At 57.7% G+C, this 12,601-nt stretch overlaps 1 protein-coding gene across 1 annotated transcript; it reads right to left on the bottom strand.

Annotated features, from left to right (window-relative positions):
• Positions 1 to 6,639: 6,639 nt before the first annotated feature.
• On the bottom strand, positions 6,640 to 11,463 carry LOC104698538 (myosin light chain kinase, smooth muscle-like). Its single transcript, XM_039565850.1, has 11 exons — positions 11,232 to 11,463; positions 10,288 to 10,367; positions 9,765 to 9,938; positions 9,321 to 9,411; positions 8,996 to 9,199; positions 8,536 to 8,753; positions 7,999 to 8,122; positions 7,768 to 7,920; positions 7,483 to 7,603; positions 7,313 to 7,403; positions 6,640 to 6,978 (listed from the first exon to the last, which is right to left on the bottom strand). Exons 3-11 carry the CDS (start codon positions 9,778 to 9,780, stop codon positions 6,842 to 6,844), a joined length of 1,155 nt encoding a protein of 384 aa, XP_039421784.1. The 5' UTR covers positions 9,781 to 9,938; positions 10,288 to 10,367; positions 11,232 to 11,463; the 3' UTR covers positions 6,640 to 6,841.
• Between the last annotated feature and the right edge of the window lie 1,138 nt (positions 11,464 to 12,601).

Below are 12,601 nucleotides of genomic sequence, written 5' to 3'. Positions count from 1 at the left end.
TCCGAGCCGAGCTTCGTCCTCGCCCGTCCCCGCCGCCGCTCGCCGGCGTTTGCAACTTCTGCGGGGCGTTATCGCGCTATAAACGCTCAGCCCGCCCCCCCGGCCCCCGCCCCGGCCGCAGCCAGAGGCGGCCCCGGCACCTGCTCCGCTGCAGGGAGGGAGCCCAGCGGCGCTGCCCCGGCGGGGCTTACTGCAGCTCACTAATTTTTATTTTTATTTTTATTTTTATTTTTATTTTTTCGCTTTATTTTTTATATTATATTTATTTTATATTTTCATTTTTAAATCTATTTTATTTTATTTTACTTCATTTTATTTTATTTTATTTTACTTTACTTTATCTTTTAAAATATTATTCTTAAGTTTTTTATTTTATTATTTTACTTTATTTTATTTTTTATTCCTGTTTTCCCTTTATTTTATCTTGCCTTATTTATTGCACTTTATTTTATTCTTATTTTAAATTTACTTTCACTCTATTTATTTAACTTCTGCTGTAATTTTTATTTTCTATGTATGTTTTATTTTATTACATTTTATTTAACTATTTTATTTTATACTATTATTTTAAATTTCCATTAGTTTTTTTTTTTAGGCTTTTTGTTTGACTTTCCTTTTATCTTACAATAATGTTCTACTATTTTGTATAATTTAGTTTTATTTAATTTTATATTTTTATTATACTTCATTTATTTAATATTTTATTTACACTTTGATTTCTTATTATTTATTGTTTTGTTTTAACTGATTTTCCTTAAATTTTTTACCTTATTATTTTTAAAATTAATTCATTTATTTCCTTTTAAATGCCATTCTATTCCATGACTGGTTTTTTTTACAGGCAGTGGCAGCAGGGAGAGCACTCGGGAGGTGCTGGGCTCCCTCTCCCACCTCAGCCAGCCCAAGAGGGAGCGCCGAGCCCGAGCAAACTCATCACACCCTGGGCAGGGGACCCTGTGGGTGGGGACACACGGGGGGGGCCAAATCCCAACGGTTTGGGATGCTCCTGCCACAGGCCGGGATAAATCCGGATGGACGGAACCACCTCGGCCAAGGGTGCCACGGCCGGGGCTCACAGGGACAGGGGACAGAGCTGGGCTGGCACCCGCAGGGTCCCCTGGCTGTGCCAGAGGGGCCACAGCGCCCAAGCCCCCGGCAGAGCACCCCCGGCACAGGGATCGGGATGTGGCACCGGATTCACCCCTCGGACACGCGGCTCCTGTCCGGAGCCCGGCACGTGCCGGGATCCTGCTGTGACCATCGATCAGGGCCCTGCCAGGACAGGAGGGCAGTGCACAGGTCAGGTCTGCTGAGATTCGGTGAGGTTCTGTGAGAGACACTGAGATTTGCTGAGATTCGCTGAGATTTGCTGAGATTCGGTGAAATTTAGTGCTGTTTAGTGAGATTCAGTGAGATTCACCAAGACTGGGTGAGACCCGGTGAGATTCACGGAGTTTTGGTGAAATTTGCTAAAACCAAAGATTCGAGGAGAGATGTGCTGAGGGATGGGGATGGATCCAGAGGGGATCCTGGCAGCCCCAGGAGCTGCCGTGGTCTGAACCCCCCTGCCCAGCCCCAGGCCAGACGCCGGCGCTGCCACATCCATTCGGCTCCCGAGGCACCTCCGGCCCAGCAGGACCTGCCCGGTGTCACCCACGGCACCGCAGGGACCGGGGGAACGCGCCGGGCCTGTTCTGCCAACCTCCCCCGCCCTTTGCAAACCCCAAATTCCGGGCAGGGGACACGTGAGGACAGCAGGCACCGATTCCCTGCGTTCCCTTGGAGCGACGTTGTGTCCATCCCACTGTCCCTGGGGATCTGGGAGCTGGGAGAGGATTCATAGACAGCTCAGCAGCGCCAAAATTGGGGTCACCCATATTTGGGGTTGTTCTGGTATTCCAAGGCTCAATTTTGCAGTTGAAATCTCTTTCGTTAAATATTTCAGCTTCTCATTAAATATTTCACATTTCATTTCCCGATCCAGGTTTTTCAGGGAAGGCGTTGCAGTCCTCTGTGGGCACAGGGTCAGCCATCCTGATGAGGTCCCAGAGGAGTGTCTGGGGGGGAATATTATCCCCTGGACCATGTGTAGGACCGGGGATTCCATCCCCACTTTGAGGACAGGCTCTGCTATGGGGCAGGGGACTGTGGGGACTCCAAGGTCTGGGACCTCCGTGAGCACCTTGCTGCATGCCAGGATCATGGAATCATGGAGTGGTTTGGCTTGGAATGGGCTTTAACCAGCCCCCAGTCACACCCCTGCCATGGGCAGGGACACCTTCACAAGACCAGGTTGCTCCAAGCTCCGTCCTTGGACACTTGCAGGGACGGGGCAGCCACAGCTTCTCTGAGCAGCCGGTTTGGGATGAAGCCAGAGAGCTGTCAGCGCATCCAGGCAACACCTCCCTGACCTCGGCTGGAAAAAGGTGCGAGGATCTGGGCGCGGTTGTGGTTGAGCCCCAGCAGAAGCAGGGCCAGGCCAACAGTACCATCTCCTGGCCGCGGGGAGGGCTGCGAGGGGCGAGCAGGGCTGGGGGAGCCGGGTGGGACACGGGCCGTGCGCTGGGAGGGACGGGCTCGCAGCGCCCTTCGCAGGGGGAGGCGCTCCAGGAGGGGTTTGGATTCTCCCGATTCCCACGGGCACGGAACCGAGCAGGAGACGGGGAGCCCAGGCTGGATTTTGGGCTGCTGGAGGTGTTTGGTGCAGCCTGGACGTGGCAGTCCTTGTACCAGTGACACCAGCAGGACGAGCTGGGGGAGCATCCTGCCCACCCCTCATCCCAGCCCCAGGCACTGGGATGTCTCTGGAGATGAGAGACCACCCAGACCACCCGTGGTTGGCAGGACTTCATTGCTCTCATCTGCTCCTCTCCTGAGTGCTGCACCTTGGGGTGATGGCTCTTGAGCTCCTGTGACCTCAAAGAGCCTCCTGACCCCTCAGACGCTGGCTGGGACCTTTGGGAAGTGAGGACACCCCACTGGGTGTCCTCTTCACCTGGGCAGCTTTGCTGGGAGGTGAGTGCATCCCAGCTCAGGTGCTCCTGGTGCTCCTTCAGCACACACAGCTTCTCCCTCCATCGAGCCACCCTCACCTCAGGCTTGTCCATGTGGACAACATGTGCGCCACATCCTTGTCACCACCCGTGTCTTCTCTCCTTTCACCGCTCTCCTCGTGTTTGGTACACGAGGGTGTTGACCTGACGGCTTCAATTATCCCAGGGCTGCTCGCTTCCTGTAATAAAAGTCCTTAAAAAACCATTCTAGAAACGATACATTCAAATGATCACCTTCAATGTGTGCCCAGGGCTACATTTTTTACATTCAAGGTGATCTCAGACACTTCCGTTTGTTTTCTTAATTAATTTAAATTCTCTGGAAAACACTCAAGCAGGAATGGATTTTTTTTTTTCCCTTAAATTTGCAGGTCCACCAAAAAAAAAATCCTATTTCTTGATGTCCGAGCTACCCAGGCAATATTCCCTCATCCAAACAGGCACTCCCAGATTTAGACTGTGCAGCCAGAGGTTATCTGATCCCTCGGCACTGAAGGATAAAGCTCCAGAAACTTGAGGGTGTTTGGACAGCTGACCCCACTTCATGTTCCTCAAAGAGCTGGACCTGGGGGCACCTGAAATACCTGAGAGAAGGTGGGAACCACTTCTCAAGATTCCCCAGGGGACATCACTCATCCTTTCTGCCCCCATGGAGGATTCCTGAGGATCTGAGGACATACTCTGGGGTTGTGTGGCTGAAGTGAAGGTCAACCCAAGAGTGTCTTGATGGAAGGACAAGATCTTAATTCCTTTGCCTGTGAGATCCTGAGATTAGAATTCTATTCTCAGCACTGCTGAATTTCTCAGTGGCTGTGATGAATTCCAGGTGTAATTCACTCTCCATTCCTTCCTGAATTGCAGAGTTTAATGTGTTAAGCCACGGGAAGCAGTGGAAGGAGAAGGAACACATGTCTTCTGTCAGTAAATAAGTTTCTTCTGTAGGTAAATCAGGTTTTTACAGTATAAATATAGGATTAGAGAAAAAAAATTCCTGTCTGGAGTCCTGGGACTTGGATTTTCAGGGCCACGAGGAGTTTGGAAAACAGAGGAAGATAAACATCTTTCCCAAGCAGAAATATTTTGGTAATGTCACATGGTAAATAGCTCATCAAGGGATTGATTATACGCAACTTGGTGTTTGCTTATCATCTGCAGCTTGAGCACATTCAGCGCCGCTCCCGAGGGATGGGTTTGGAATCTGTGTAACGAGGAAAACACGGGATAGATAGAGGGTAAAAACCGGGATGTGATGTGTGGGAAAGGGGTTCCTCAGCCTCCCTCTGCTACTCTGGGATGGGAAGCGCTGTGGGCAGAATATGGAGTATTTTTGTTTGTTTATTTGTTTCTAAGGAGTTTCTCCTCCAGCTTGGAGCAGGGAATTCACGGCTCCTGCTGCAAACATGGGAGGAAAAGGAAGCAGGTGAGGTCTGTCAGGATGTCTCACACAGCTGCTGGAGAGCCAGGGTTGGACCCTGCAAGGAATCACAGAATCATTCAGGTTGGAAAAACCCTCTGAGATCGAGTCCAGCCATTCCCCAGCACTGCCAAGGCCGCCACTGACCCCTGTCCCCAGGTGCCACATCCACAGGGCTCTTAAACCTCTCCAGGGATGGTGACTCCACCCCTGCCCTGGGCAGCTGTGCCAGGGCTGGACAACTTTCCATGAACAAATTTTCCCCAATATCCAACCTAAACCTCCCCTGGCCCAGCCTGAGGCCGTTCCCCCTCCTCCTGTCCCTGTTCCCTGGCAGCAGAGCCCGAGCCCCCCGGCTGCCCCCTCCTGTCAGGGAGCTGTGCAGAGCCACAAGGTCCCCCCTGAGCTCCTTTTCTGCAGGGAACGTTGGGGATTTCCAAAAGAGCTCCCCATTCCCCAGCAGCAGGTCCATACACAAGTTTCCAAATAAATTTCCTTCTTAAATTTCATCTATTTCCACCAAGAGATAAGAGCACCGAGCCCCGGGCAGGGTGTGTGACAATCTGCCACCCCCTGGTGCTGTCCTGCTTCCCATGGTCAGATAGACCCGTCAGCCATGGACATTATTAACAGGAACAGGCTTTTGCCACAAAAATTCAGCTCAGGCCTGGGCACTGATAAAGCCCTGGCAGCTGGAGAGTCTGTCCCACAACGCAGGGACAGGGAGGTGACACCTCCTCCCCACGAGCCCAAGAGAAGAGCAGAGAAGAGCCACAGTGCCCGCAGCCAAGGGGTTCAGGCACTGGGGCTGCTCTACCATCTCTGGAGGCTGCAGGATGCCAAATCCTGCCGTGGATCCTCCTGCTGTGATGGCCACCAGCTTCCAGGGGCTTCAGCAAACTGCCCAAAACAGATTTGTCATCACTGCTCCACAGCAGCTCCGAGGGTTGGCATCCCCTTCAGCTGTGTCCCGTCAGTGGCTCTCAGACACGTGTCCTCCACGGCGTGGGTGGATTCGGTTCTGTTTAATAAAAATAACAGTTTCCTCCTCGCCCCTGCTCCAGGAAGAGGAGGAGGAAGGGTTGAAGCCATGCATTATCTGGCACAGCTGGACCCTGGCGCTGGGCACAGGGCTGGGCTGCTCCAACCAGGGCACCTCCAGGAAGCCTCTGGCATCAGCAGGTGCTGGGGGAGAGCAGCCCCCAGCCCAGCTTCAACAGGAGGAGGGGTTTCATGGAATCCCATGGTGGTTAATGCTGGAAGGAGCCTCTGGAGGGCACCTGGTCCACACCTCTGCTCCAGCAGGGGCCCTAGGACTGTGCCTAGAAAGGTTTTTAATACCTGCAAGGATGGAGAGCACACAGCCTCCCTGGGCAACCTGTGCCAGTGCTCCATCAGCAGTAATAAAGTGTTTTCCTGAGGTTCCAGGTCGTGCCCACGGACTTTGGGTGCTGCTGAGAAGAGCCTGGTTTCATCCTCCCTTCAGGTAGCGATGAGATACCTCTGAGCCTTCTCTTCCCTAAACAATCCCAGCTCTCCCAGACATTCTTCCTGGGTGAGGGGCTCCAGTTTTTCCCTCATCCTTCATCAAACTGTCCCCTGTGTGTCCATGTTGCTGCTGTAGTGGGGCCCCAGAGCAGAGCAGAGGCCTCCAGGGATGGCCTCACTGAATTTGGGAATGATCCCTCCCTCATCCTGCAGCCCAGGATCCCATTCACCACCTTTTACCAAGGGCCCACTGGTGGTTCATGGTCACCCCTGTGTCCGGCAGGACCCCCAACCCTCTGTCCCAGCTGGGTGTCCCCCAGCACATCCTGGTGCCTGGGGTTGTTCTTCCCCAGGGCCCCCAAACTCCGAGTTCTGCCCCAGCTGCCTCCTTAGGCCGAGCCTGGAGGTCCCACAGCATTTTTCAGCCCTACTGGTACCAGAGTTGGCCCAGAAATGGAGACACCAGAGGCCTCAGGGCTCATCCTGGCTTCTGTGAGCTCAGGGCAGACTGCCAACCCTCCTGCTGAGGAGGGAACACTCTTCTGAGCCCACGGCCAGCATCGCTCCTCGAGAGGCCCAGGTGGGGTAGAGCCTGATCCCAGCTCCCAAAGGGTGGGCACAGCTTGAGCAGCTCTTTCCCACCTCTCCCAGTGAATTTGGGGGGAAAAGGACCAGCACAGGGAGTGCAGAGATTGTCAGTGCTTTATTGGCAGCAGGTGCCCAGTCCTTGCAGGGACAGCAGCACAGGGACACCACAGCACCCCAGAGCTGGCCCACAGAGGGGTATAGGGCTGCCCCAGGCTGGCCAGGGCACTGTGGGAGCTGCTGGAGGGGGCACCATCCCCATCTCTAGGTGGTCCAGAATCGGGGTGACAGGGCCACGCTGTCACTGCCCTGGGGCTGCAATGCTCCCACCATCCTCCTCCTCCTCCTCGTCCCGGTCTGTCAGCAGCTCTGAGGGGTTGGGACCTTGTTGGGGCAGAGCCCCGGAGGGTTGTTCCTTCTCTGGGCTGCAGCCCAGGCCTGCAGGAGATGGGCAGAGGGAAGGGTGAGGAGCTGGCTGGTCCAACCTCCCTCCTGTGCTGGAGGTGCAGGAGGCACCCATGGGGATCAGCTCTGGGTCACACAGAGTGGGATGAGCCCGTCCGAGGCTGCATCAGAGACCCCCCCACACAGCGAGGAGGATGGAGAGACCCTTGGGGCCTGGAGCAGAGATGCCACTGTGGGGACAGGCCGGGGTGTTTGCTCCAGGCTGGAGCAAAAAGAGGGAGAAGCTGGCCAGGAGCACAAGGTGGAGATGGCAAAGCAGAGAGAATGGGCTGGAGGGGGTTGGGAATGGTGCCTCAGGGGCCGTCACCTTCCTCATCCTGAGCCTCTGACACCTTCCCCTCCAGGCTCTGGGACAGCAGGGTCAGCCTCTTGAGAGCCAGCAGGGCTTTCCCTGTTTTCTGCAGGGAAGAGAAGGAGCACTGAGCCCTTTAGCCTGAGCCATCCCCACCCCCGTGTCCCCGTCACGCTGCCGGGTACCTGCCACTTGCGACGCGCCAGGAACTGCCTGATCCTCTCCTTCGACAGCACCTTGGGGCTGCTGGGCTGGGGGTGCTGCAGCCAGGGGTGCAGCAGAGCCCCTGCACTGGGGAGTCGCCGGCTGCAGCACACAGAGGGGGGGTCACAGGGGCTGCTCCACCCTCAGACTCTCATCTGGAGTGTCCCCGCCACCAAACAGGCAGAGCTTTCTCCTGCCCACCCCCTCAGCACCCCAAAACCCAGCCCAGCCCAGCTCAGCACCCCACAGCCACCCCCAGGCCCTACCAGGGGTCCTTCTGCAGCAGTTGGCTGATGAAGTCCTTGGCTTGCTGGGAGATCTCCAAGAAGGTCTCCTCCCCAAAGTCCCACTGGGCAGCTGTGACATTGCTCAGTGTCTCCATGTCGGTGTCCCCCTGGAAGGGGGACTCCCCGCTCAGCCTGGAGAGGTGACCCCAGGACATCAGTGACAGCTCAGCCCCCTGCAGCCCAGCCTGCCCTGCCCAGGAGGGCACTCACAGGATGTAGCAGATGACACCAACACTCCACATGTCCGTGGAGAAGCTCACGGGCTCAAAGGCGACCACTTCTGGAGCCATGAACTCAGGGGTGCCGTGCAACACCTTCACGGGGGTGTCTGGAGCTGCAGAGAAGATGCAGGAGGCTAATTGGGATCTCCCCGGGGCAGGTGTCCAGCTGGGATTGCCGTGGGACAGGTGTCTGGGACACAGGACACACCAACACACCCCAGGTGGATGAGCCCCTGGGCCCAGAGGGAGCTGCCACCCTCCAAGGTCCACTGCAGGTCCTGGTGCCCTCCTAGAGCATCTCTGTGTGCCAGGCACCCACAGGCACAGGGGGCTTGGGGGTCTCCAGCCCAGCAGCAGGGCTGGGCACACCCAGCTTTCCCCAGAGCATCGTATGGTTGTCAGGAAGGGCCCTGGTTTGGTGTCCCAAGCAGGACACCAAGCTCCTCGCTGGCGTGCCAGGCCAGATCCTGTCCCTGTGCCAGTGCCAGTCCCTGCCCTGGACCTCCAGGAGCCCCTTCTTGCTCACCTAGCTTGCGTGCCAAGCCAAAATCGATGATCTTGACCCAGTGGCTGTCGGGGCTGACGCAGACGATGTTCTCGGGTTTGAGGTCGAGGTGGACGATGGCCTGGCCGTGCATGAAGCGCAGCCCCTCCAGGATCTGCCGCACGTACTGGGCACTGCTGGGCTCCGTGTGCTCGAAGTCATCGTCCACAATGCGCTCAAAGAGTTCCCCACCTGCCACACTGGGGACAGCGAGGTGCTGGGGACCCCTTTGGGATCTACCAGCCCCAAGGAGGGGCAGCCCCACCAGAGAACCCGGACTCGGTGCTCTGGGAGGATCTCACCACTCATAACTCCGGAGTCTCCAGGTTCCCCATCCCTCCCACACCTCACAACACAGGGGCCCCTCGCCACCTTCAGAGCTCCCCCTGGCAGAGCCCAGCACTGCCCCACCACCCCCAAATCTGACTGTCCCCCCACTCACTACTCCATCACCATCACCAGCTCGGTGGGGCCCTGGAAGGCGTCGAGGCACTGCACGAGGCGTGGGTGATGCAGGAGGTTCATCAGCTCCACCTCAGCCTGAGCCGTCTGCTTCTCCTTTGCTGTGCGCGTCCGGAAATATTTCCCGGCCCGGATTTTGCCGGTGGCCTTTTCCTGCAGCCTGTACACTGTCCCAAATTTCCCCCTGGGACAGAGTGAGGATGAGGGATGGAGGAGCCACCACCACCCACCTGCATCCCCCCAGGGCTGTGCATGGACAGCCATGGGCCACCCCCAGCTGGTGGGGACATGGCACCCTCACTTACTCCCCCAGCTTCTCCAGCTGCGTGTACACATCTGAAACCTTGTCCTGGCTGTTGATGACCACATCACAGTGTTCAAAGGCCTCCTCAGCTCCTGGGGGATGGATTAAGGTGGGCCATGCAGGGATCCCCCATGTTTTGGGGCCCAGGGGCCTGTCTTCCCCTCCAGCACCAATTTCTGTGTCTCCCCTGCTCCCTCTGGGACCAACCACCCTTCCCACACAGTGTGGATGGGACCTGGGGAGAACATGGGGACAGGAGCCCCTGGAGCAGCCCAGCACCCTGCAAGTCAGGTTTGGGGTGAAAGGTGCCTTTAGGATCAAAAATCCAAGAGAAGTGGGCCCAGGATGGGATGGAGATTGGTGCTGATAGAGGGAGATGGATGGAGTCACACCAGGGCTGGAGTCCCCTGTGCCTCCCCGGGGCAGACTGAGGGCTCTGCTGTACCTCCTGCCTGGGACATGGTGGTGCTGCCAGCTCCTCAGAGGGCGCTGCCACAGTCAGGACAGGAGCTGGATGTGTCCCCCAGGCTCTGGCAGCCCCGAGCTGGGACAGGGGTGCTGGGGCAGGTGACGGCCGTGTCTCTGCTCCAGCTGCTCCTGGGGGCTCTGCACCTTCTCCCTGCCACAGGAGACCACCGGCATTGCTTCACCAGCACCCACACTCCCCATCCCCCCTGAGGGAGCCCTCTTGATGGGCCCAAAGCCAACTTTTAAAGCAAGACCCCTTTCTGGATGGGGACAACCCCTTCCCAGGAGAGCCTCAGGCTCCAAGCTGATGTTTTCCCCATGCGCTGTCTTACATCAGCCAGGAAATCCCCAGGAAAACCGCACTTCTAGGGCAAAGGAGCTGCTTCCTTACACATCCGCACCACACTCTGTCCCCAGAAAGGCTGGGAGGACAGGACAATGACACCCAAGGGTGTCAGGCAGCAGCACCCAAACCCCAACCCAAGAGCCACAGCACTGACCTGTCACTGTCCAGTCGCTCCTGTTCCAGGCCACCCGCAGGTCCCTGACCTTTCCCAGTCACTGCAGAGCCACCAGGGAGCTGGGGAGGGAAGGAGGGGGTGATGCTGGAGGTTGAGGACAACTGGGACCACACATATGGGAATGTCTCGGGGTACAGCTGGGAGCATCCCTCCCACTCCGGTGCTGGGAACAGCCCAGACTTTCCCCTCCCTTTCCTTCCCAGCAGAGCGCTTCCGGACTTGGGGGATAAACAACCCCCACCCCCAGCGAGCCGTCCCCAGACCGTGGCCCAACACCCCCAACACCCCACTTGGCACCGTGCAGGGCCACAGGTTTGCAACACGGAGGGCTCAGGCAGAGAAGCCCCAGGGCAGGGAGGCTGCAGAGACCTGACACACCTCGTTACAGGGCAGAGACCCCAGCCCTGCTCTGCCCTCCCAGCCCCTATCCAGAACCCAGAACTTCTCAGGGGTTAAATCCACAGTCAGCCCAGCCCCGGCCAACCCCCGCCTCCTTCCCACCCATGGGTGGGTTCCTGCAGAGGGGTTGAGCACCCACAGCTGCCCCCCGTCCCTGCTCCACCTGCAGTCAATATCCCAGCAGAGCCATTGCTCTCCCCAGGACAAGCCCTGGGCTTCGGCTTCACGGAAGAGGGGATGAAGGTGAACGGGGAGTTGCAAAACTCCTCCGGGCCTCCAGACCAGGTCGTTTGGAGGAAAAATGCGTTTCCCAGCTTTTATTCCCCAAAAGCAGGAGCGTTCTGGCACCCGGTGCTGCCATTTGCCCAGTCTGCCCAGATTTAAAATGGGAAGAACACCGTGATTTCCTCCCGGAGCTGTCTCCAGACCCGGGGATCAGGCAGTGGCACCTCACAGGGACCCGAAATGCCTGGGGAGCCCGGTGTCACAGCAGCCGGAGCAGAGGGGCTGTCACCTGGGGTTACCTGCTGTCCGGAGCCGGGTCTCGGGGAGATTTGGGGCCGTGCCAGAGCCGCCAGACGCGTCCCAGTGCCGCTCCCAGGCTCGGCCAAAGTCCACGGCAGGGATTAGGGGACGAATGTCCCCAGGGCAATGGCAGGGTCACCACGACCTCGCTGTGCCTTTGTCACCGCGACCTTGCCAGCGGAGGGGCAGAGCTGGGGACGGGGGTGCGGTGGGCAGGGGTCCCCCCCGGCTCCCGGGGGGTGAGGGACGTGTGGATGCTCCGGGCTCGGCGGTGCCGCCAGCGCTCGGCTCGACCCCGCTGCGATATCGACTGCCGGGGACAGGATAGGACACGGGGTGGCCTGGCTGGGGACAGGCAGATGGAGCACGGCTGGCTGCATCCCGCCCGCCCGGGGAGCGGTGATGGACACCCGGCACCTGCGGCGCGGCTCGGTCCCTGTCCGGGGCAGGATGAGGCCGGGCGGGCGGTGCTGGGCTGCTCCCGGCGCACGGAGAGGCAGGAGACAGCCCGGGAGTGCCAGGGATCCCGGCAGCCACTTGATGTCAGTGTTGGTCTGACGCTGGTCCCGGCGACAGCAGAAAAAAGAGCAGAAAAAGGCCCGGAGGGGACAAAGATTTGGGGTCTGGGGGATCTGTGGAGGGCTGGCATCACCCACGTCCCTGCGGGATGTGCCAGGATCGAGCACGTGGCTGGAGGGTGAATCCCTCGGGAGCCGCATTCCCTCTGGATGGAGCATCATGCCCACGGGACATCAACAGCAGGAAAAGCTGGCTGCTGGTCCAGGGATCGACGAGCAGATCAATCCATCCTTTGGGATTTTCTCGTTACCGACAGCACTTCATTTACTGGCCACTGCCCCGGCCCTGTCACACACCTTTGTTTTTGGATTTGGGAAGGTGACCCATCTGAAATGTCCAGCAGTGCCTTACCCACCACGGGCACCCTCTCCTTGTGCCTTAGAAAATTAATTAGTTAATGAAATTAATTAATTAATCATTAGCAGTCGCATCCAGGCAGCCATGTGTTCCTGCTTTGGCAATCCAGTTGTCCCCATCTGCCTGAGAGATCCTCTGGCAAGGCCAGGATGGGATTTCCAGGTGACCCCCAATCCCAAACCCACTCGTGCTGCCCACGGGGTGCCCACCAGGCCCCCCTGGTTCACCCCGACCTCCCCTGCAGCCCTCCCCCCCCCCCCCCCCACTTTAGGCTGAGTCAGGACCCTCTGTGCAGATTCAGCTGCCTCCACTTTTTGGTAGGTCCTACAATAAACATTGTCACCGCAGGGCTCAGCTGTGGACCTTGGTGCTGGGTGACAGCACAGGGGGACGGGGTCGCGTCAGTGGATCCTGGGTGTCTGTCTGTCCTTGA

The sequence above is a fragment of the Corvus cornix genome, chromosome 27, assembly GCF_000738735.6.
Source record: "Corvus cornix cornix isolate S_Up_H32 chromosome 27, ASM73873v5, whole genome shotgun sequence".
In the NCBI taxonomy this organism is placed as follows: Eukaryota; Metazoa; Chordata; class Aves; order Passeriformes; family Corvidae; genus Corvus; species Corvus cornix.
This window is presented reverse-complemented; position numbering and strand designations above follow the sequence as displayed.